This window comes from Tamandua tetradactyla, chromosome 9, assembly GCF_023851605.1.
Source record: "Tamandua tetradactyla isolate mTamTet1 chromosome 9, mTamTet1.pri, whole genome shotgun sequence".
NCBI classification, from domain to species: domain Eukaryota; kingdom Metazoa; phylum Chordata; class Mammalia; order Pilosa; family Myrmecophagidae; genus Tamandua; species Tamandua tetradactyla.
The window spans coordinates 20010176-20035591 of record NC_135335.1 but is presented as its reverse complement, the minus strand read 5'-3'; the positions used below and the strand labels follow the sequence as shown (position 1 = coordinate 20035591).

The window sequence follows — 25416 nt, the reverse complement described above, 5'->3', positions numbered from 1 at the left end:
CTTGAGCTGATTATGATTCTTTCTAACAATCCTGCCTGGCTTTTTGGAGCACGCGTACTGATGAGAAATTCTCAGGAAGGGAAAAAAGCAAACAACAACAAAAAAGGACCAGCATGGCGCAGTGAAGGAGGTATAGAGACTGCAGGGATAGGTGGTGTAGACCCAGACAATTCACTGTCCTTAGCTGCCTCACCTATACAATGGAGATGTTCCCCAGGGAACCCTTTGGAAGTCTCTCTGGCCAAGTGTGAAGTCCATCTATCATGGCCAGCTTTCCGCACGGTATTTGGGGGATATGTGAAGCTTGAGACCAGGTAAGCCAAGGAAAGCAGGGCCATGCCTTTTGGTAGATGGCAGCTAAATCCCCAGCCTCCCCTTCTGTTGAGACCCCCTCAATAAGACTCAGCCAGACTCCAGAATTCATCTGTAGTTTTAATGGCTGGGTGATCCCATGAGCTTTGTGGTTCGCCTGGACAGGACAATGGAGAGGACACTCCGCACTGCCTGAGGTCAGCCCACAGGAGCTGACAACATCAAGGGTTAGCCAGTGGTTTTCAAAACAGGCAGCAGATTTCCGGGATGGTGGTTAGAATCGACAGTTTCTGTTTCATCGGTGGAAAATAAAGGGTTTAGCACCTAAATCTGTACATACCTATCAGTAGTTTGGCCGATTTCAATCACTCGATCGACAAATTGCTCCATCATAGATCATTCCCTCCACCTGCTCCCATGGCTTCCCCGAGGACTCTAGCCCTTTGTGATACTAGGATTTCCCCATCGTACAATTCTGGAGGGTAGGCTGGTAGCTCTGCCAACTTCAACTCCCCTGGCTCGGTAGGAGGGACAGGGGATTGGGGAGGGGCACACCTGTGGCCAGGTGAACCTGGGCTCTGTGGCTAAAGATTAAACCACCACTGCCCCAGGGCTTAACGTCTTCCATGGATGCCTTTGGGGCCCATTTCCCAAGCACGTGCAAATAACGCATGTGCACATGCAGAAGACTGCCTCACCCCCAGGCTCATCCAGGGACCACAGCTCCCCAACCCCCAGGATTCTTGTTTCCTGGGTTAAGAACTTCTGAGCTTGGAGGGATGGCGGGAAGATGGAGGCTTCACACAACCACAGACATCCCTGCCTCTCCCCTCTGAAACACACACACACACACACACACACACACACACACAGTAATGGCTAAGAAGCTAGGGGAACGGGTCGTAAAGGGGCTCTGGCCTCCAGTCCATAAGAAGTGTCATCTGCCATGCAGAGAAGACCTAGTCCAGGGAGGGACAAGAAACCAGAGTTAGGAGGGCCGGTCTAGTCCAAACCGGAGTGTGAACTCTTCAGCATTCTTCTTGAACAGCTCTGGGTCTTGCGTCAGCATGTCAGCAAGTTCCACCCGCAGGGGCTGCCCCAGCTCCGGTTTATTCACCAGCATGTGGAGAGCCTCCAAGACTGGGGAGAGAGACCAGACCAGAACATTAGGGCACAGGGAAGCATCCTGGGCAGGGAGGCAATGCCACCCACTCCCAGATCCCTGGAGACTCCTTCCCACTCCTTGAAGGACCCAAGAAAGGTTCCCTCTAATGGGATAGCTCTACAGCCAAATCCAACACCCCTCCCATTACTTGGCTGGGGATGCCCAAAGCCTTACTTATGTCAGTGATTCCCAGACTGTGGTTTCAGAGAAGCTGTCTACAATAGGGAAAGGTGAGATAAGTGGGGTTTCTAGGTTCCACTCCCATTTCAGCAAGAATGGCTGTTTTTCTCTGTTTTATATTAGGATTCCAAGTAAATTTTTATTTAGGAAAAAGGGTTCTGTGGCTAAAGTTGGAAAAACACTACTAAGTGGAAAAACACTATTAAGAGCCCCCTTGGCTCTTAATCTTTCACAGATGCATCTGGGGACCCAGTGGTATAGCCAGTGGCCCATTTCCTAGCTATCAGTATATACGCATATGCACAAACATGTTAAGACTGCTTCACAGGGGAACAAAGGTTAAAATAAATTGGATAGATGGAAATACTAATGGTCAATGAGAGGGGCGGGTGTTCTAGTTTGCTAGCTGCCGGAATGCAACTCGCCAGAAATGGATTGGCTTTTAATAAAAGGGGATTTATTTCATTAGTTCTTCAGAGGAAAGGCAGCTAACTTTCCACTGAGGTTCTTTCTTATGTGGGAACGCACAGATGGTCTCTGCTGGCCTTCTCTCCAGGCCTCTGGGTTCCAACAACTTTCCCTGGGGTGGGTTCTTTCTGCATCTCCAAAGGCCTGGGCTGAGCTGCGAGTGCTGAGATGAAGAATGCTGAGCTGCTTGGGCTGTGCTACGTTGAGCTCTCTCATTTAAGCACCAGCCAAGTGAATCAAACATCATTCATTACAGCAGGCACACCTCCTAGCTGACCACAGATGTAATGAGCAACAGGTGAGGTTCACGTATCATTGGCTCATGTCCACAGCAACATAACTAGGTACCTTCACCTGGCCAAGTTGACAACTCTATCTAATTACCACAAGGGGTAATGGGTATGGTATGTATGAGTTTTTTCTTTTTATTTCTTTTTCTGGAGTGATGCAAATGTTCTAAAAAATGATCACGAAGATGAATGTACTACTATGTGATGCCATGGTGAGCTGTTGATTATACACCATAAATGGAATGTTTATATGTTAAGAATGCTCGTGTTTGTATGTTGTTTTGGTTTGTCAATAAAAATTTAAAATAAATAAAAAATTTAAAAGACTGCTTCACAGACACCCAGAGGCTCATCCAAGGACCAGCCACTCCCCTACCCCTGAGCATCATTATATTCTGGATTAGGAACCTCTGAGCTGAGAGGGAGCATGAGAAGATGGTGGAATATGAAGCTCCAGGAATTGAACTGGCAGGAGCTATCTAAGGCAACTATTTCAAAACTCTGGGCTCTAGTGGAACACTGTGCATTATCCAGAGAAGACTTGGATGAAGAGGCTGGCAAATTATGGTAAATATTGGTGAATTTCACCCCCTATGCAGCAGCTACCATCCCCCAGCCACACGGCAGGCAGCAGTGGGGACTGAAGACTGGGCTCTGGGTGTGTCTTGCTGGTGCCAGGGTGGGTTATATGGACCTAGGACTCCAAAATCTGGGGGGGGGGTGTATCTGATCACGGATCACTGCTTGATCGGCTACTTCAGATGGCTGGGAGCTGACTCTAAGGATGGCCATTGTTCCAACTCCCCTCAGACAGATGTGGGAGAAGAGTCTTAAAAAGGCAGTGTCTTTTTTCCTTCTTTTCTCTTTCTATTCCCCATTTGGGAATAAAATAGTTCAGAAAAGTCACAAGTTGACAGCTCCAGTCCTCAACACACTCACACACACACATCTACCAACCCCATAGCAGTGGGAGAACTAGATTTCCAGAGTTATAACAGAATACTAAGAATGCCCCACTCTCAACAAAAATTACAAAACACACAAAGAAACAGGAAAAAATTATCTGTCAGAAACCATCACAGGATAAAAATTATTTGTCAGAAACCATCACAGGATAAAAATTATTTGTCAGAAACCATCCCTTCCAGAAGCTCAGACACTAGAACTCTTAGTCAAAGATTTTAAAACAACTGTCTTAAATATAATCAAAAAGTTAAAGGGATCCATTACACAGAACTAAAGGAAATCAGGAAAATGTTGTCTGAACAAAAGTAAAAGATGAAAATTATAAAATGGAACCAACCAGAAATTTTGGAGCTGCAAAGTACAGTAATTGAAATGAAAAACTCATTAAATGGGTTCATCAGCAGATCTGAACAGGCAGAAGAAACGATCGGTGAACTTGAAGACAAGGCAGCTGAAATTATCCAGTGTAAGAATCAGAAAGAAAAAATCAATGAAGAAAAGTGAACAGAGCTGAGGGATCTGTGGGGCACCATCAAGAGTACCAATATATACACTAATGGAGTCCACAAAGGATGAGATAGCAAAAGGGGCAGAAAAAGTATTTGGAGAAATAATGGCCGAAAATTTCCCAAATCAGATGAAAGAAATGAATGTACACATCTAAGAAGCTCAACGGGCTCCAAGCAGGACAGTCTCTAAGGATCTCCACCAAGACAATTATAGTGAAACCGTCCAAGTTCAAAGAAAAAGAGAAGATTTTGAAAGCAGCAAAAGAGAAGCAACTTGTCACATATAAGGGATACCCAATAAGATTAAACAGTGGATTTATCATCAGAAATCATGGAGGCCAGAAGACAGTGGAACAGTATATTTAAAGTCCTTAAAAAAAAAACCCATTAACGAAGTATTCTACATCCAACAAAAATATCTTTCAGAAATGAAGGAGAACGGTGAACAGGTGGTGCAGTGGTAGAATGCCTGCCTTCCACATGGGAGACCCTGGTTCAATTCATGGACCATGCGTCCTCCTCAAAATAAGAAGATAAGAGGTTAAAATGAAGGAGAAATGGGTGCTACAACCATGGCTCAGTGGCAGAATTCTCGCCTGCCATACCTGAGACCCAGGTTCAATTCCTGGGGCGTGGCCCTGCCAAAAAGAATAAATAAAAGGAAAAATGAAGGAGAAAAAAATTTTTAGATGAAGGGGGAAATTAAGACATTTGTAGATAAGCAAAAGCTGAAAGAATTCATTATCAGCAGGTCTTCCGTACAAGAAATACTAAAGGGAATCCTCCAGGCTGAAATAAAAGGACAGGAAACAGTAACTTGAAGCAAGAAGAAGAGGTAAAGAACATTGATAAAGGTATAAATACAAAATCCTGTATAATTTACTTTTGGTTTGTAACTGCTGCCCCCTCCCATACACACACAAACACACACCCATGACTTAACAGGCAAATGTGTAAAATAACATTTCAAATCTATGAATCTATGTTAATGATCATACAATATATAAAGCCATAATCTGAAACAATAACAATAGAAAAGGGAGGAATGGAGATACACAGGATCAGAGAGTTCACAGAACTACTGAAACTAGACTGGTACTGGTCAAAGCAAGTTGTCATTAGTTTAAGATCTTAATTATAATTACAAATGTAACCACTAAGCAAATAACTTTTAAAATATAAAGAAAAGGAAAAAAGAAGGGAACCAGAATAGCACGCAACAACACAAAAAGCATCTGAATACCCAACAAAAAGGCAACAAAGGAGTAATTATGGAACAAAAAACATTCAAGACATACAGAAAACAAACAACTAACTGGCAAAAGTAAATCCTTCCTTCTCACTAATTACCTTAAATATCAATGAATTAAACTCCCCCATTAAAAGGCAGAGATCGGCAGACTGGATGAAAAAGCATTATCCATCTATATGCTGTCTACAAAAGGCTCACTTCAGGTATGAAGACACAAAGAAGTTGGAAGTAAAAGGGTGGAAAGAGGTATTCCACGTGTTTTAGTTTGCTAAGGTGCTGCAATGCAGTGTACCTGAGATGGACTGGCCTTTATAAAGGGGAGTTCTTTTGTTACAAATTTACTAATTTGGGAAGGCACATAGCAACATCTGCTGGGCTTCTTTCCTGACTTCTGAGTTTCAAACAGCTTTCCCTGGGATGGTTCCTTTCTGCATCTCCAAACATCTGGGTCTGAGCCATCTCTGAGCTCTGAGCTGGGTTGTGCTGAGCTGAAGCAGAGAGACAGATGCAGAAAGGAACGGCCCCGGGGAAAGGCACTTGAATGTAGAAGCTGGGAAAGAGACCCAGGAGATGCAAGCCCAGCAGATGTCCTTGTGTGCCTTCCCAAATTAGTAAATTTGTAACTAAATAAATCCCCTTTATAAAAGCCAATCCATCTCAGATGTATTGCATTCCTATAGCCTTAGCAAACTAAAACACCACCCAAACAATAATCAAAAGAAAGCTGGAGTGGCTATATTATTGTCAGACAAAATAGACTTTAAGTGGGAAACAAATTACAAGAGACAAAGAAGGATATAATACATTGGTAAAAAATTCAACCCAGCAAGAAGATAAAAGGATTATAAATATGCATTCCTCACAACAGAGCCCCCAAATAAATGAAGGCAAAATTGATAGAATTGAATGGAGAAATAGATAAATCCACAATAGTAGCTGGAGATTTTGATATCTGATAGAACAGCTAAGCAGTTGATCCATAAACAAACAGAGGACTTGAACAACATTATTAATCAATTAGACTTAAAGGGCATATTTAGAACACTCCACTCAACAACAGAATACATATTCTTCCAAAGTGCACAGGGAACATTTTTCAAGATAGACCATATGTTAGACCACAAATTAAATCTTAATAAATTTCTTTTTCTTTTTTGGGGGGTGGTGGTGCATAGTCTGGGAAATCGAACCCTGGTCTCCTGCATGCAAAGCGAGCATTCTATCACTGAACCATTCATGCACCTTAAATCTTAATAAATTTTAAAATACTGAAATCATACAAACTGTCTTCTTAGCCCATGATGGAATAAGGCTAGAAATCAATAACAGAAGGAAAACAAGAAAATGTACAAACGTGGAAGTTAAACAACACACGATTAAATAAGCAATGGATCAAAGAAGAAATGACAAGAGAAATTAGGAAATATCTTGAGACCAATGAAAATGAAAACAACAAACCAAAGCTTATGAGGAGCAGTGAAGGCAGTGCTTAGAGGGAAATTTATGGCTCTAAATGCCTACATTAAAAAGAAGGAAGAAAGGGGTGCAAGAGTAGTTCAGGGGTAGAAGTCTTGCCTGCCATGCAGGAGTCCTGGGTTTGATTCCCAGTCCATGTACTTCCCCCCCAAAAAACAAGCAAAAAGCAAATTAACACTTCGGGGAATGGTGAAAACGGGGAGAAATGCAACTTCTCCAAGTTGAATTCTTGATATTCTCACAAGCAGTGTGGACAACCAAAGCTATAGGCTGAGCCCCCAGTCTTGGGGTTTGTTCATATGAAACTTAACCCCACAAAGGTCAGGTCAAGTCTACTTAAAATTTAGTCCTGACTTCCGGAGAAGATGGCGGCTTAGTAAGACGTGCAGATCTTAGTTTCTCCTCCAGGACAGCTACTAGGGGAGTAGAAATGATACAGAACAGCTCCCAAAGCCACGACAGAGATAAAAAAGACAGCGTACCCCATCCTGGAATGGCTGGCTGGCTGAGAGAACCCGCTCTGGTGAGATCGCCGAGGGGCGCGGGCTTCACCGGGTGGGGCGGCAAGCGGCCAGAGTCACTCCCTTCCCCCTTCCCGGGCCGGCTGGGAGAATTGGACAGGCGGTCCCCTCAAACCGCGGCGGCTGGCGCCCACACCACGCGTGGCCCCCCGGACCAACTGAGAGAATTGGATCGGAAATCCCCAGGCCGCGGAGAACGGTGACGGGGGGGGGGCCTTCCAAACCCGTGACTCCCCGGGAACGTGCACTCTCCCGGGCGGGCCGCTGCGGCTGGCACCCTCCCGCCACGCTTGGTGCCCTGGGCCGACTAGGAAATTCGGACGGGCGCTTTCCCGGGCTGCGGCGGCCAGCGACCCTCCCCGCGTTCGGACCCCGGGCCGGCTCGCACTCTTCCAAGCCGCTTCGGCTAGCGAACCTCCCGGACGGCGAGAGTTTTCCAAAGTTAAAGGACCCACAGCACCTTTTACTGGTGGGACCTGCAGACAAAAGTGTGCCACGAGCGCCACCTACTGGGCAGGATAAGAAAAACAGAACCCAGAGATTTCACAGAAAAATCTGACAATCTTGTTGGGTCTGACACCCAGGGAAATCTGACTAAATGCCCAGACGCCAGCAGCAGAAGATGACTGTCCACGCTCAGAAGATTGAGAATATGGCCCAGTCAAAGGAACAAACCAATAGTTCAAATGAGATACAAGAGCTGAGACAACTAATGCTGAATATACGAACAGAAATGGAAAACTTCTTCAAAAATGAAATCGATAAATTGAGGGAGGACATGAAGAGGACATGGGCTGAACATAAAGAAGAAATAGAAAAACTGAAAAAACAAATCGCAGAACTTAAGGAAGTGAAGGATAAAGTAGAAAAGACGGAAAAAACAATGGATACCTACAATGATAGATTTAAAGAGACAGAAGATAGAATTAGTGATTTGGAGGATGGAACATCTGAATTCCAAAAAGAAACAGAAACTATCGGGAAAAGAATGGAAAAATTTGAACAGGGTATCAGGGAACTCAAGGACAATATGAACCGCACAAATACACGTGTTGTGGGTGTCCCAGAAGGAGAAGAGAAGGGAAAAGGAGGAGAAAAACTAATGGAAGAAATTATCACTGAAAATTTCCCAACTCTTATGAAAGACCTAAAATTACAGATCCAAGAAGTGCAGCGCACGCCAAAGAGATTAGACACAAATAGGCGTTCTCCAAGACACTTACTAGTTAGAATGTCAGAGGTCAAAGAGAAAGAGAGGATCTTGAAAGCAGCAAGAGAAAAACAATCCATCACATACAAGGGAAACCCAATAAGACTATGTGTAGATTTCTCAGCAGAAACCATGGAAGCTAGAAGACAGTGGGATGATATATTTAAATTACTAAAAGAGAAAAACTGCCAACCAAGACTCCTATATCCAGCAAAATTATCCTTCAAAAATGAGGGAGAAATTAAAACATTCTCAGACAAAAAGTCACTGAGAGAATTTGTGACCAAGAGACCAGCTCTGCAAGAAATACTAAAGGGAGCACTAGAGTCAGATACAAAAAGACAGAAGAGAGAGGTATGGAGAAGAGTGTAAAAAGAAGAAAATCAGATATGATATATATAATACAAAAGGAAAATGTTAGAGGAAAATATTATCCAAACAGTAATAACACTAAATGTCAATGGACTGAATTCCCCAATCAAAAGACATAGATTGGCAGAATGGATTAAAAAACAGGATCCTTCTATATGCTGTCTACAGGAAACACATTTTAGACCCAAAGATAAACATAGGTTGAAAGTGAAAGGTTGGGAAAAGATATTTCATGCAAATAACAACCAGAAAAGAGCAGGAGTGGCTATACTAATATCCAACAAATTAGACTTCAAATGTGAAACAGTTAAATGAGACAAAGAAGGACACTATATACTAATAAAAGGAACAATTAAACAAGAAGACATAACAATCATAAATATTTACGCACCGAACCAGAATGCCCCAAAATACGTGAGGAATACACTGCAAACACTGAAAAGGGAAATAGACTCATATACCATAATAGTTGGAGACTTCAATTCACCACTCTCATCAATGGACAGAACATCTAGACAGAGGATCAATAAAGAAATAGAGAATCTGAATATTATTATAAATGAGCTAGACTTAACAGACATTTATAGGACATTACATCCCACAACAGCAGGATACACCTTTTTCTCAAGTGCTCATGGATCATTCTCAAAGATAGACCATATGCTGGGTCACAAAGCAAGTCTTAACAAATTTAAAAAGATTGAAATCATACACAACACTTTCTCGGATCATAAAGGAATGAAGTTGGAAATCAATAATAGGCGGAGTGCCAGAAAATTCACAAATACGTGGAGGCTCAACAACACACTCCTAAACAACGAGTGGGTCAAAGAAGAAATTGCTAGAGAAATTAGCAAATACCTCGAGGCGAATGAAAATGAAAACACAACATATCAAAACTTATGGGACGCAGCAAAGGCAGTGCTAAGAGGGAAATTTATTGCCCTAAATGCCTATATCAGAAAAGAAAAAAAGGCAAAAATGCAGGAATTAACTGTCCACTTGGAAGAACTGGAGAAAGAACAGCAAACTAATCCCAAAGCAAGCAAAAGGAAAGAAATAACAAAGATTAGAGCAGAAATAAATGAAATTGAAAACATGAAAACAATAGAGAAAATCAATAAGGCCAGAAGTTGGTTCTATGAGAAAATCAACAAGATTGATGGGCCCTTAGCAAGATTGACAAAAAGAAGAAGAGAGAGGATGCAAATAGATAATATCAGAAATGGAAGAGGAGACATAACTACTGACCTCACAGAAATAAAGGAGGTAATAACAGGATACTATGAACAACTTTACGCTAATAAATACAACAATTTAGAGGAAATGGACGGGTTCCTGGAAAGACATGAACAACCAACTTTGACTCAAGAAGAAATAGATGACCTCAACAAACCAATCACAAGTAAAGAAATTGAATCAGTCATTCAAAAGCTTCCTAAAAAGAAAAGTCCAGGACCAGACGGCTTCACATCTGAATTCTATCAAACATTCCAGAAAGAATTAGTACCAACTCTCCTCAAACTCTTCAAAAAAATCGAAGTGAAGGGAAAACTACCTAATTCATTCTATGAAGCCAACATCACCCTCATACCAAAACCAGGCAAAGATATTACAAAAAAAGAAAACTACAGACCAATCTCTCTAATGAATACAGATGCAAAAATCCTCAATAAAATTCTAGCAAATCGTATCCAACAACACATTAAAAGAATTATACATCATGACCAAGTAGGATTCATCCCAGGTATGCAAGGATGGTTCAACATAAGAAAATCAATTAATGTAATACACCATATCAACAAATCAAAGCAGAAAAATCACATGATCATCTCAATTGATGCAGAGAAGGCATTTGACAAGATTCAACATCCTTTCCTGTTGAAAACACTTCAAAGGATAGGAATACAAGGGGACTTCCTTAAAATGATAGAGGGAATATATGAAAAACCCACAGCTAATACCATCCTCAATGGGGAAAAATTGAAAACTTTCCCCCTAAGATCAGGAACAAGACAAGGATGTCCACTATCACCACTATTATTCAACATTGTGTTGGAGGTTCGAGCCAGAGCAATTAGACAAGAAAAAGAAATACAAGGCATCAAAATTGGAAAGGAAGAAGTAAAACTATCACTGTTTGCAGACGATATGATACTATACGTTGAAAACCCGGAAAAATCCACAACAAAACTACTAGAGCTAATAAATGAGTACAGCAAAGTAGCAGGTTACAAGATCAACATTCAAAAATCTGTAGCATTTCTATACACTAGCAATGAACAAGCGGAGGGGGAAATCAAGAAACGAATCCCATTTACAATTGCAACTAAAAGAATAAAATACCTAGGAATAAATTTAACTAAAGAGACAAAAAACCTATATAAAGAAAACTACAAAAAAGTGCTAAAAGAAATCACAGAAGACCTAAATAGATGGAAGGGCATACCGTGTTCATGGATTGGAAGACTAAATATAGTTAAGATGTCAATCCTACCTAAATTGATTTACAGATTCAATGCAATACCAATCAAAATCCCAACAACTTATTTTTCAGAAATAGAAAAACCAATAAGCAAATTTATCTGGAAGGGCAGGGTGCCCCGAATTGCTAAAAACATCTTGAGGAAAAAAAAACGAAGCTGGAGGTCTTGCACTGCCTGACTTTAAGGCATATTATGAAGCCACAGTGGTCAAAACAGCATGGTATTGGCATAAAGATAGATATATCGACCAATGGAATCGAATAGAGTGCTCAGATATAGACCCTCTCATCTATGGACATTTGATCTTTGATAAGGCAGTCAAGCCAACTCACCTGGGACAGAACAGTCTCTTCAATAAATGGTGCCTAGAGAACTGGATATCCATATGCAAAAGAATGAAAGAAGACCCATATCTCACACCCTATACAAAAGTTAACTCAAAATGGATCAAAGATCTAAACATTGAGGAAAATGTAGGGAGATATCTTATGAATCTTACAATTGGAGGCGGTTTTATGGACCTTAAACCTAAAGCAAGAGCACTGAAGAAGGAAATAAATAAATGGGAACTCCTCAAAATTAAACACTTTTGTGCATCAAAGAACTTCATCAAGAAAGTAGAAAGACAGCCTACACAATGGGAGACAATATTTGGAAACGACATATCAGATAAAGGTCTAGTATCCAGAATTTATAATGAGATTGTTCAACTCAACAACAAAAAAGACAGCCAACCCAATTACAAAATGGGAAAAAGACTTGAATAGACACCTCTCAGAGGAGGAAATACAAATGGCCAAAAGGCACATGAAGAGATGCTCAATGTCCCTGGCCATTAGAGAAATGCAAATCAAAACCACAATGAGATATCATCTCACACCCACCAGAATGGCCATTATCAACAAAACAGAAAATGACAAGTGCTGGAGAGGATGCGGAGAAAGAGGCACACTTATCCACTGTTGGTGGGAATGTCAAATGGTGCAACCACTGTGGAAGGCAGTTTGGCGGTTCCTCAAAAAGCTGAATGTAGAATTGCCATACGACTCAGCAATACCATTGCTGGGAATCTACTCAAAGGAATTAAGGGCAAAAACTCAAACGGACATTTGCACACCAATGTTTATAGCAGCGTTATTTACAATTGCAAAGAGATGGAAACAGCCAAAATGTCCATCAACAGACGAGTGGCTAAACAAACTGTAGTATATACATACGATGGAATATTATGCAGCTTTAAGGCAGGATAAACTTATGAAGCATGTAATAACATGGATGGACCTAGAGAACATTATGCTGAGTGAGTCTAGCCAAAAACTAAAAGACAAATACTGTATGGTCCCAATGATGTGAATCGACACTCGAGAATAAACTTGGAATATGTCATTGGTAACAGAGTTCAGCAGGAGTTAGAAACAGGGTAAGATAATGGGTAATTGGAGCTGATGGGATACAGACTGTGCAACAGGACTAGATACAAAAACTCAAAAATGGACAGCACAATAATACCTAATTGTAAAGTAATCATATTAAAACACTGAATGAAGCTGCATCCGAGCTATAGGTTTTTGTTTTGTTTTGTTTTGTTCTTACTATTATTACTTTTATTTTTTTTCTCTATATTAACATTCTATATCTTTTTCGGTGATATTGCTAGTTCTTCTAAACCGATGCAAATGTACTAAGAAACGATGATCATGCATCTATGTGATGATGTTAAGAATTACTGATTGCATATGTAGAATGGTATGATTTCTAAAAAAAAAAAAAAAAAAATGGACAGCACAATACTACCTAATTGTAATGTAATTATGTTAAAACACTGAATGAAGCTGCATCTGAGCTATAGTTTTTTTTCTTATATATTTTTGTATTTTTTATTTTTATTTTTTCTCTATATTATCATTTTATTTCTTTTTGTGTTGTCTTGCTATTTCTTTTTCTAAATCGATGCATATGTACTAAGAAATGATGATCATACATCTATGTGATGATATTAAGAATTACTGATTGCATATGTAGAATGGAATGATTTCTAAATGTTGTGTTAGTTAATTTTTTTTAATTAATTAAAAAAAAAATTTAGTCCTAAGAGTCACCCCCAAGAGAGCCTCTTTTGTTGCTCAGATGTGGCCTCTCTCCAGCCAACACAACAAGCAATCTCACCGCCCTCCCCCGTCTGTGTGGGACATGATTCCCAGGGGTGTGGACCTTCCTGGCAACGTGGGACAGAAATCCTAGAATGAGCTGAGACCCAGCATCAAGGAATTGAGAAAACCTTCTCAACCAAAAGGGGGAAGAGTGAAATGAGACAAAGTGTCAATGGCTGAGAGATTCCAAACAGAGTGGAGAGGTTGTCCTGGAGGTTATTCGTATGCATTAAGTAGATATCATCTTGTTAGTCAAGATGTAATGGAGAGGCTGGAGGGAACTGCCTGAAAATGTAGAGCTGTGTTCCAGTAGCCATGTTTCTGGAAGATGACTGTATAATGATATAGCTTTCACAATGTGACTGTGTGATTGTGAAAACCTTGTTTCTGATGCTCCTTTTATCAACCTTGTCAAGAAACGAGTAGAACATATGGAATAAAAATAAATAATAGGGGGAACAAATGTTAAAATAAATTTAGTTTGAAATGCTAGTGATAAATGAAAGTGAGGGGTAAGGTATGTATAATTGGTATGTATAATCTTTTTTTTCTGTTATTGTTTTATTTTTTTCTGTTGTCTTTTTATTTCTTTTTCTGAATTGATGAAAATGTTCTAAGAAATGATGAATATGCAACTATGTGATGATATTGAGAATTACTGAATATATATGTAGAACAGAATTATATGTTAATGTTTAATGTTTTTGTTCTTAATTTTTTAAATTAATAAATAAATTTTTAAAAAGCAAATTAACAAAAAACACAACAAACAAAAATCCAACAAATGGTGCTGCAATAACAGGATACTCACATGGAAAAATAATGAAATGTGACCCTGCCATACAGCATAAAAAAAAAAAGAAGAAAGATCACAAATCAATAACCTGATTTCACACCTAAAGAAAGTAGAACAAGAGAACAAACTAAAACCTACATTAGTAAAAGGAAGAGAAGGGTAAAGAATAGCGCTGAGATAAATGAAATAGAGAATGGAGAAACAATTGAGAGAATCAATAAAACCAAAAGTTGTTTTTTTTAAAAGATCAATAAAATCAACAAACCTTTGGCCAGGCTGACTAAGTAAAATGACATAACTACTAAAATTAGGAACAAAAGTGGGGACATTACTACTGAAATGCTACAACATGGATGAATTTTGAAGCCACCCTATCGAATGAAGTAAGAAGGATACAAAGGGACAAACACTATATGATTTTTCTTATATGAGCAAATGTACAGAGACAGAAAGCAGAGCAGTGGTTACCAGGGGCAGGGGGGGATGGAGAATTATTGCTAAATGAGTATGAGTTTTGGTTTGGGATAATGAAAATAGCCTGGAAATAGTGGTGAAATTATAGAATTCTCAGTGGACTCAATGTCAAAGAATTGGTTACAATGATTTTATGTCTATTTTACCATAATTAAAAATAAATTAATTTTTTTTAAAAAAGAACTTCTGAGCTGATCTAGAGGCATGATGGATAATACACAGTTAAACTCGAAGGCTCAAGGGCTAGCTGTATGCGGCTGTTTACATTTTTTTTTAATTAGTTAAAATGAAATACAATTAAAAACTCAGATCCTTGGTCACACCAGCTGCATTTCAGGGGTTCAGGAGCCATACGGAGCGAGGGACCATGGCATTAGACGGTGGAACTCTAGGGCATTTCCATCACTGTAGAAAGTTCTGTGGCTATTGCTGATCTAGAATCAGCTGGTCTGGCTGGAATCCTAGTTCTGCCACTCCCCAGCTGGGTCAATTAAGCAATTGTGTCACCTCTAATATGCCTCGGGGTCCTCACATGTAAAACACGACCTCGTGGGGCAGCTGGGAGGACTCTATGGCATCGGCAAGTGACCCTCTTAGCACGGTGCCCAAAATGCTCAATTAAGTGATGATTACCATCACAATGAGGTCAGTCCTCTTGTACTGGACTGAATTGTGAGTGTCCCTCCAAATTCACATCCACCCTGAACCCAGCAAGAAGATATAACGATTATAAATATGCATTCCTCCAGATGTGACCTTATTTGGAAATAGGGTCCTTGCAGACGTAATCAGTTAACTTCAGATGATGTCAAAATGACTTAAGGTGGGCCTTAAATCCAATGATGGGGGCGCCCTCAGAGGGAAATGTGGACACAGAGACAAACACAGAAGTAAGACAGCCATGTGAAAACGGAGGCAGAGATTGGAGTTACACTGCCGCAAGCCAAGGAATGCCTGTGGCCACCAGAAGCTACAAGAGGTTAAAAAAAAGGACCTTCTCCCAGAGGATTCAGAGAGAGAGTAAGGCGCTGCCAAAAACTTGATTTCAGACTTCTGGCCTCTAGAACTGTGTGAGAATAAATTTCTTTGGTTTTAAGCCACCCAGTTAATGGCAATTTGTTACGGCAGCCCTAGGAAATGAATACGCTCTTTGTCACTGAGGCCCAGGAAGGAACAATTACTTGCCCAAGAACCAAGATGATGTAGCCGGTCTTCTCATCTCAAGACCTTTCCCTCACCAGCTGAGCTCCCTCTCTTTCTCTCCCCAGTGAACCACGGCAAAGTTCCTCTGTCACAAAATCCTAGAATGAGCTGAGACTCAGCACCAAGGGATTGAGAAAACCTTCTTGACCGAAAGGGGGAAGAGGGAAATGAGACTAAGTGTCAATGGCTAAGAGATTCCAAACAGAGTCGAGAGGTTATCCTGGAGGTTATTCTTATGCATTAAGCAGATATCACCTTGTTATTCAAGATGTAATGGAGAGGCTGGAGGGAACTGCCTGAAAATGTGGAGCTGTGTTCCAGTAGCCATGTTTCTTGAGGATGATTGAATAATAATATAGTTTTCACAATGTGACTGCGTGATTGTGAAAACCTTGTGTCTGATGCTCCTTTTATCTACCTTGTCAACAGATGAGTAGAACATATGGAATAAAAATAAATAATAGGGGGAACAAATACTGAAATAAATTTAGTTTGAAATGCTAGTGATCAATGAAAGCGAGGGGTAAGGGGTATGGTATGTATAATTTTTTTTTTCTGTTTTCGTTTTATTTCTTTTTTCTGTTGTCTTTTTATTTCTTTTCCTGAATGGATGCAAATGTTCTAAGAAATGATGAATATGCAACTATGTGATGCTATTATGAATTATTGATTATATATGTAGAACGGAATGATCATATGTTAATGTTTTTGTTCGTTTGTTGTTAAATTTTTTAAAAATTAATAAATAAATAAATTATTCTAAAAAAAAAAGTTCCTCTGTCACAACTGCCCAGGTGTAGGAAGAGAGGGAGGAGCAGGTCGGCCACCCAAGGATCTCGGCAGGCATCCTATCTGATGACTGCCTCAGCTGAGACCCACAGTTTTTGTCTCCTCTCTTTTGGGGCATTCCTCTACCCCGCATCAGCCCAGGAAACCCCCATCCAGTCTTGGCCCCAGCCCTTTGGGCGAGGCCCAGCCCCACCTTGGCAGGTCTTGGTGCAGGGTTTCCAATTCTCGTTGCTGATGATGGGCAGGCACACCTGGCCGTTCTCGTCCACATTGGGGTGGTAGATCTTGGTTGTGAATTTCACCGTGGGGGGCTTGAAGGGATAATCTGCGGGGAAGCTGATGCACAGGCTGAAGGCCTTAAGGTTGTAGGGTGGTTGGTCCTGGGAAGAGAGAAGGGGTCACGTTTCGATGGAGGTGTGGCCGCTCTGAGAAGACCAGCTTTCTCCTAGAGCCCTCATCTGGTTTTCCTCCCCCGGCCCCCACCCCAAGGTTCCAGACATCCTTGGCACTACTCTTGGGAAGAATCACAAGCAGAGGGTACAGCTGGGATTCGAATTCATTCAGCAATTGACCACGGACGAGTGGAAGGGTGGAATCACAGAAGAACACATAAAGTCTGATCCTGGGTTTTGCTGTGTGACTAGGGGCAAGCTGCCTCCCTTCTCTGGGTCTTGAAAAATGAGTAAGGTTCACTAGACGAGTTCTACGGACCACCCCAGCTTTAAAGTCTCTGAGAACTATGGAGAAGGAGAAGGAGAGAACGTCCTCTCCATGGAAAGGTTAGGAAGCACAAGAGAGCATCGTCACTGGGGTCGCGGATAAAGAAAATGAAGAATCATCAGAACTCAGGGGCTGCAATGTCTGCAGAAGACCCTCCCAAATTAGAAGACTGAAGACTTTCCTAAGCACCTACTCTGTGCCCCCCTGTGCTAAGGATTTGTCATGTATTAGCCCATGCAGCAGAGTTACACAGATGCCAGAGCCAGCTTCCTGGGTGTGAATCGTGGCTCTGCCACTCACTAGCTGTGTGACCCTTGGCAAGTAACCCAACCTCTCTGTGCTTCAGTATGGGGAAAACAATAGACTTGCTTCTTCACGGGATTTACGTAAAGATTAAACAAGTTAATTTATGCCACAGGCAAGCACTTCATGTCTGTCAGCTATTATGATAAGTGTTATTAAAGCTGCCAACTCTTAGTATCTCCATTTTCAGATGAGGAAACCCAAGTTCAGTGCATGTAAGTAACTCACCCAGAAAGTGGCAGTGCTGGGATGTGTACCCAGTGCTGTTGTCTCACCATCTCCACATATGACCCCTACCTTATAGTCCTGGAAGGCAGGAACCCCAGAACTTGGGGTTTGTTTTGTATTACAAAACTACAGGAATCTAAACAGTGTGGTACTAGCACACGGACAGACTTATAGACCAATGGACTCTTACTAAGTGTTCAAAAATCAACCATCTTGGCATCCATGTTTCCATTGCTCTGTCAGTCTCACAAAATACTCTGAAATGACATATGTCACGGGACAACAGAAGCCCTACTAAGCTGCACAGAATTCTGAATGGCTGCCTCTGGGCTCTGCAGAGCATATTATATTGATTGTCAGCATGTTCCATGGGACGAGATACAGTGGCACCTGGGCCACCGTTCCAGTTTGAAAGCTGCTTAAACGCAATATACTAGAAGTGAAATGGCTTTCAAAAACCAGAATTTGTTAAGTTGCTAGTTGACAGTTCTAAGACTATGAAAATGTTCACATTAAAGCAAGGTTATAGAAATGTCCGATCTAAGGCATCCAGGGAAAGATACCTTGGTTCAAAAGGCTGATGAAGTTCAAGGTTTCTCTCTCAACTGGAAAGGCAAATAGTAAACATGGTGACCTCTGCTAGCTTCCTCTCCAGGCTTCCTGTTTCATGAAGCTCCCTGGGGCACGTTTTCCTTCTTCATCTCCAAAGGTCTCTGGCTGCATGGGCTCTCGTGGTTCTCGGGCTCTCGCTGCTCTCTCCAAAAATGTTCCCTCTTTTAAAGGATTCCAGTAAACTAATCAAGACCCACCTGGAATGGATGGAGTCACATCTCCCTCTAATCAAAATTTAATACCCACAATTGGGTGTGTCACATCTCCATGGAGATAATCTAATCAAGTTTCAACCTACAGTACTGAATAGCGATTAAAAGAAACGGCTGCTTCCATGAGATGGATCCGGATTAAAACATGGTTTTTCTACGGTATATAATCCTTTCAAACAGACAACCACGTATATCCCTGATGAACATGCTATTTCAATTTTCTGCTTGCTAATTGATTTTAGCCTAGAGATATGATTAAAACTGTCTTTAGGAGAATTAATAGGAGACTTGTACATAAGCTATACATCCAGAAAGTACTTAAAATTATAACCTCTAATTTGTATAACCATTGTTTTTAGCTACAGATTTGAACAGAAAGTTTATAATCCAAATGTGTTCAACTATTTGCCTAAAAATGACAACTGAAAATTCAAATGTTAACTTTGTACTTGATGTCATTAAAAATGGATAGCAATTTCTCCAAACATAGAGACTGACTGATAGACTGTCTAAAGGTTTACTGCAATAAACCACCCATAATAAATATTCTTAAAATATTTTAAATTCACAGATTCATGCAAAGATAGACAGGTGTTTCAAAAACAGAAAAATTATGCTAGTACGGAAATAAATGAAACCCTATCTTAGGCCTTAGCAACCAGAGAAAGTCTTTAGTATTCCACATTTGTTACTTTCCATTCAACTAACTAGTTTATTAAATCAGCCATAGATTTCATGAAGAAGTGGCTGATCTATAAGCATTTCCTTATTTTCTGACAGCATCATCTGTCTAGAAATTGAAGGAGATTTAAAAGTATGTTCTTAAGAAATGCATGTAAAGAAAAAAGAATAAAACTTGCTTTGAGACAAAGATTTTTTTAATTTTAAAAAGTCAAAGCCTATATTAAATCAGGAAATCAATAAGTCTGAGTTATACAAGCTTTCTATATACTTAAAATAAAAAATAAACTCTCAAACCTATGGTCATCTGCTTTTTGACAAGATGCAGGTACAATCAGTGGGAAGAATAGTCTCCGCAAAAAATGGTACTGGAAGAACTGGATAGCCATATGCAAAAAAAATTGAAGGCGGACCCCTACCTCACATCATAGACAAAAATAAACTCAAAATGCATCAAAGACATAATATAAGAACCAAAACTATAAAGCTCCCAGAATAAAACACAGGGAAACACCTTCAGAAACTTGTGTCAAGCCATGAGTTTTTAGACTTTATACCAAAAGCACAAACAACAAAAGAAAAAATTGATAAAAGGGTCTCATCAAAATTAAAAACTTTTGCATCAAAGAGCTTTATCAAGAAAGTAAAAAGGCAATTTACTGAGTGGGGGAAAATATTTGGAAAACATTAATCTAATAAAAGTTTAATATCCAGAATACATAAAGAACTCTTATAACTCAACAATAAAAAGACAAGTAGCCCAATTAAAAAATAAGCAAAAGACTTGAATAGACAGCAATCACAGAAATATCTACAGACGCAATAAAAACATGAAAAAATGCTGAACATCATTAGCAATTAGGGAAATGCAAATAAAAACCACAATGAAATAAAAGATAACCAAAAAAGAAAGGAAAAAAAAAACCACAATGAGACCCCATTTCACACCCACTAGAATGGCCATTATTAAAAATAAGTGTCGGCAAGGATGCTGAGAAATAAGAATGCTTGTACATTGTTGATGGGAATGTACAGCTACTATGGAAACTAGTTTGGTGATTCCCTGGAAGTTAACTATAGAATTACCATCTGACCCAGCAATCCCACTTCTAGGTATATAGCTATATACTCTGAAGGCAGGGTCTCAAACAGATACTTGCACACTGATGTTTATAGAAGCACAGTCATAATTGCCAAAATGTGGAGGCAACCCAAGTGCCCAACATCCAATGAATGGATAAAACATAGTATAGACATACAATGGAGTATTATATTATATATAATATATATTATATTTTATATATATAAAAGTTCTAATGGATGAACCTTGAAGAACCTTGAAAAAATGTTGAGTGAAACAAGTCAGATTCAAAACACGGGTAAATATCATATGATCGCACTTTAACAAAATAAGTGGAATATGCAAATTCATAAAGTCAAACTAGAATACAGGTTACCAGGAGCTGGGTGGGGTGGGGAATGGAGAATTAATGTTTAATTGGTACAGAGCTCCTGTTCGGGGTGATGGAAAAGCTTTGGCAATGGATGATGATGGCGGCACAACTCTGTGAAAAGTAATTAACACCACTGAATTGTATATTTGATAGTAGATAAAATGAGACATTTTAGGTTGTATATAAGTTGCCAGAAAAAACAACACAGAACTGTGCAACACAGAGTGAACCCTAATGTAAACTATGAGCTACAGTTAATAATTGTCTTACCAAATTGTGGCAAACGTACCTCACTAATGCAAAATGTTCATTTTAAATGGGAACTCTACTTTCTGTGTGATTTTTTCTGTAAACCTACAACTGCTCAATTAAAAAAAAAATAGCTGTTGAATGATGGAAAAAACAACTGAATATCCTTGTTCTTAGGAAATACACATGGAAGTATTATATGTTCAAGGAGCAAGATGTGTGCGATCTACTCTTAAATGTTTGGAAAATAAATAGACAGGCAGATAGGTAAATAGATTGATGGTTAGATGGTCAGAGAGACTGAAATGGCAAACACGGCAAAATGCTAAACTGGTGTGGGTATTCAGAGGTGGGGTATGTTGTACTTCTCTGTATGAGGTTTCTATTATTTTGGCAGCTGTCCTGCAAACATCAAATTATTTCAAAATAAATTATATTTTTTAAAAGAAGAAAACACATTTTGGTTTTGGGGGGAGCAAATTCTACCAACCATGGACACTTGGAGCCTACCCCCCTACCCTTTGACAAAAGTCCAGGAGATTTTCTCTTTTTTTCTTTTTGGTGTTGTTTGTGGAAGGGGTGCCAGTTTCTGTGATGGACTTGGTGGCTGCAGCTTGGAAGAAAGTACCTCCCACTAAGTCCAAAGGCCTTTTAGCCTCTTCATCAGTCTGCTTGGATCTCAGAAGCAATCCATTCAGATGGAGACCCCTCCGCCAAGGAGCATTTCCAGTGAAAGGACACTAAGGGAGAGACGGTCCCTGCCCAGCCCTAACCCTCCCCGCCCACCCGTGCCCATGGGCTAAGCCTCCCCCAGTCCAAAGCTGCGATCCCCATGGACACTCACGGGCAGGAGAAGCATGTGCCACACCAAGACATTGGCGTCATCGCTGAACAGGTCCCGCACATACCGGGGAGGTGTCTTCTGAAGGTCCTCCAGTTCCTGCAGGGGGGCACAGCGAATGGACAGTTGGCCTAGTCTTCCCTACTTCCGTCCCCTTCCCTGGCCCCAGCACAACATGACACAGTGGACAGCAGAAGCCAGCAAAAGTAGGCCCCTGTTTTGAGTATGTGTCAGGCCTGGCGCTAAGTACTTGGTGAGAATTCTTTGATTTCAGCCTCACCACAGCTCTGTAAGTATGAGGTGCAGGGAAGATGTACATAACTTCTCTCAGATATTACAACGTGGGATAAAGCTCTCTCAGGAACCCTTTCTCCTAAAACCAAGGTACTTCACCTGTACCTCTTGCCCTCTTCCTAGAAAATCACTAGGTCCCAACTCCCCCACCACCCACCCTTCCATTAGCATCTGCTGAGTGCCCCACAGGACATGAGTGGATGGTGCTTATGGCAGATTTATGCAGCAAAAACTCCACCTGAATACACCTGAGGAAGGAAAATGACTCAGGCAGACCACAGCAGAGGAGAACTCTACATGCCAAGCTGAGGAACATGGGGGCAAGGAGTGAATTTGCCCCCGAAATGTGACCCAATCATCTGGATATCCGTGAATTCTCTCAACAATCATTTACTGAGCATCCTCTACTGACACTCGTCTAAGACAGAGCCCAGTCCTCAAGAAGTTCCATGGAAGAATGCAGGAAACATGAATGTGATTACATGGTAACATGAAATGGGGAAGGAGAGATGAGGAAAGCTGGGAGGTATCACAGAGGCTGCACGTTGTGAGCTGGGTCCTGCAGATTAAATAGGAGTTTCATGCAGAGAAGAGGAAGGGTACCAGAGCAAAGGGACCAGTTAGGACAAATGTGTACACTGCACCCCATGGAAGGGTAATAGTTACTACAGGAAAAGAGTCCCATAGGTATATAAGTTTGGGAAACACTGGGCTAAACCAGTTTCTTTACTGCAGGGTTTCCCAGAGCCTTTATTGTGGGTTATGATGTGAGCCCTTCACATGCAATACCTCTCAAACATATTTAACCAAGGAACCTTTTTGGGGTCCATTCCGTGCAACTACAGAGACTTAAAAAAAAAAAGATGAAAATTAATCAAAAGCAGGTCTTATTTCTTTGGTATACCTAGTTGGTATAAACCAGCAGTTTTGTCCCCTGCCCTCCAGGGGCCATCTGCCAATGTCTGGACATATTTTTGATTGTTATAATGGGGGGGGGGTGCTACTGGCACCCTGTGTGCATAACGTCCTACAATACACAGGCCAGTCTACTCCGGTGAAAAATTATTTGGTCCAAATGTCAATACTGATGGGACTGAGACTGGCAGAGAGCTCCCAAACGCAGCCCAAAGTTGGGGAAGAGTCCTTTAACCCCGTGATCCGTCTGAATTTTCTCTGTCCCCCTCCCTTCTATCTTTTAGCCCATCCTCTGTCTCTCGTCATACCAACCAACTGCTCCTGGTGCCTTCTGCATAAACATCATTTATCTTTCACCCCAAACTAGAAGGAGAATTTGCTACTACAAGTTCTCATTGAGTGTCTTGAAGCTCAAGTTAAAAAAGAAAAGCTCTGGAATGGACATTTTCCTGACTTTAACTGGGAACATTCAGGAATTGATGTGTTATGAGTTCTGCCAAATTTTCCCAGAAAATGTTGCAACCAAGCTAGGACACACAATTTTTTCCTGAAGCCAGTTCAGAAAATCACCTGATTTACAGAAAGAGAAAATGAAAGTACAGAAGTCACTCAAAGAGCCGGCAGCTCAACTCCCAGCCCCATCACTTCCTTACCGGGTGATAGTGAACAAGCAACTTACTCTCTCTGAGCCTCATTTCCCCATCTGCAAAATGGGGTGCTATTGCTTATCCCACCTGCTGGCCGTGAGAATGAGAAGAAATAACCGACCTGAACTGCCAGTGTAACAAACACTGGTTCCCATCTCTTTAGCACTCGGCTGCAAGAATTCTCCAGCCAACCTCCAGCCTACCTTGGGAGTTCAGTTCTTCCAGGCTGAGCCTGCTCTCAGAGCCCCATTCAGACAGCATCTTCTCCAAGGTTCCCTCCTTTACCCCCTCAAGCCTGTCCCTCTACTCTAAGGACTAGAGGACACTTCTGAGAGACACAAAGGCTGTGGGATGGGCAGCCTTACTTCACCAGGATTGCTTTTCCTCCCCCATCTATCTACAGTCCAGTTCCCCACTCGAGCTGGCCTTCTCCAGCTCGTGCCCCGGCCCCCTATCCTTCCAGAACACATGGCAAATTGTGTACCTGATTAGAATGAAAGCTCAGCCAGAGCAAAGATTTGTGCCAGCTCCTTCACCTCTGCCTCCCATCCTCCGATGAGATGACCCATAAGAGGCATTCAACAACATTGGTGGAACGAATGAATGAATGCACACCACCATCTCCAGGAGACCTCCGAGGTCACCTTGGCATCTTTTCCTCCCGAGAAGGCTCGGGGAATGCGGCCCGAAACTCGGAGTCAACATCTTACGTTTCCTTGGACTTTAATAAGAAAGGTAACAACCTAGGGGCGGCCACAGGCTGTTACTCGAAGGCGAGGACCTTGTCCCCTTTTATTCTCTGCTCATAACCCTCTTTTTCCGCCAGAAGAGTGCATGACACCAGGAAGTCGCCAAGGAACCCTGGCTGCAATTGTTCCCTCAAGTTTCTGGCAGGGGAAGTGAAACTGAAAGCAGCATCGGGATAGCCTGCAGTGGGCTCGTTCGCACTCTCAGCAAAGCTCGGCGGGGGGGAGAGCGACAGCCCCGCTCCGCATGGCCCACCCCCCACCCCCACCTCTAGCCCCCTCTCGCAGACGCACTCCTCCACTGGGGAGGGAGGCGGGGATAGCAGATTCAGCCAACCCTGGTATCCAGACAAAAATGCACCGGGAGAGCCGGGGTAGGGAGAGAGAGAGCGCGGAGGGAACCGGGCGGCCGCGGGAAAAGGGGGTCATCCCGTTGGGCGTTACCTTCGCCACCCGCTTGCTCGCTGTCATCTCAGGACCGAGTGTGAGGCTCCGGCGGAGTCCAGCTGCACAGTGCACCGGCGGGCGGTCTGGAAGCGCGCGGCCGGGGTGGGGCGAACTCCTCCTCCCCGAGCCCCGCCCACGCTTCGCTCCACCCCCCCCTCCACCCCCGCCCCGCGCACCCACGCGGGGGCGGTGCGCGGACTCCGCGGAGCTGCGGGGAGGCTGCCGAGGGGGCGCACCCGGCCCCGGCGCGGCGGGCTCGGGTCCCGGGAACTCCCGCTCTTTGTCCGGCGGGCCTGGGAGCGCGCGGCGGGACCTTGTGTCCGGGTGTCGCTGGGGGTGCGGGGGTGGGGCGGCTCCGTGCACCGGGCAGCGGGGGCGCGGGGCTGGGGTCCGCCCAGCCGGGTGCGGGTCCCAGCTCCTCCGCCGGGGCCGGCGCCGGGAGCGCCTC

At 42.1% G+C, this 25416-nt stretch overlaps 1 protein-coding gene across 1 annotated transcript; it reads right to left on the bottom strand.

Moving 5' to 3' along the window:
- Window positions 1-419: 419 nt before the first annotated feature.
- Window positions 420-25089, bottom strand: UBE2L6 (ubiquitin conjugating enzyme E2 L6). Its single transcript, XM_077116222.1, has 4 exons — window positions 24966-25089; window positions 21923-22018; window positions 16813-16999; window positions 420-1452 (listed from the first exon to the last, which is right to left on the bottom strand). Exons 1-4 carry the CDS (start codon window positions 24990-24992, stop codon window positions 1301-1303), a joined length of 462 nt encoding a protein of 153 aa, XP_076972337.1. The 5' UTR covers window positions 24993-25089; the 3' UTR covers window positions 420-1300.
- Between the last annotated feature and the right edge of the window lie 327 nt (window positions 25090-25416).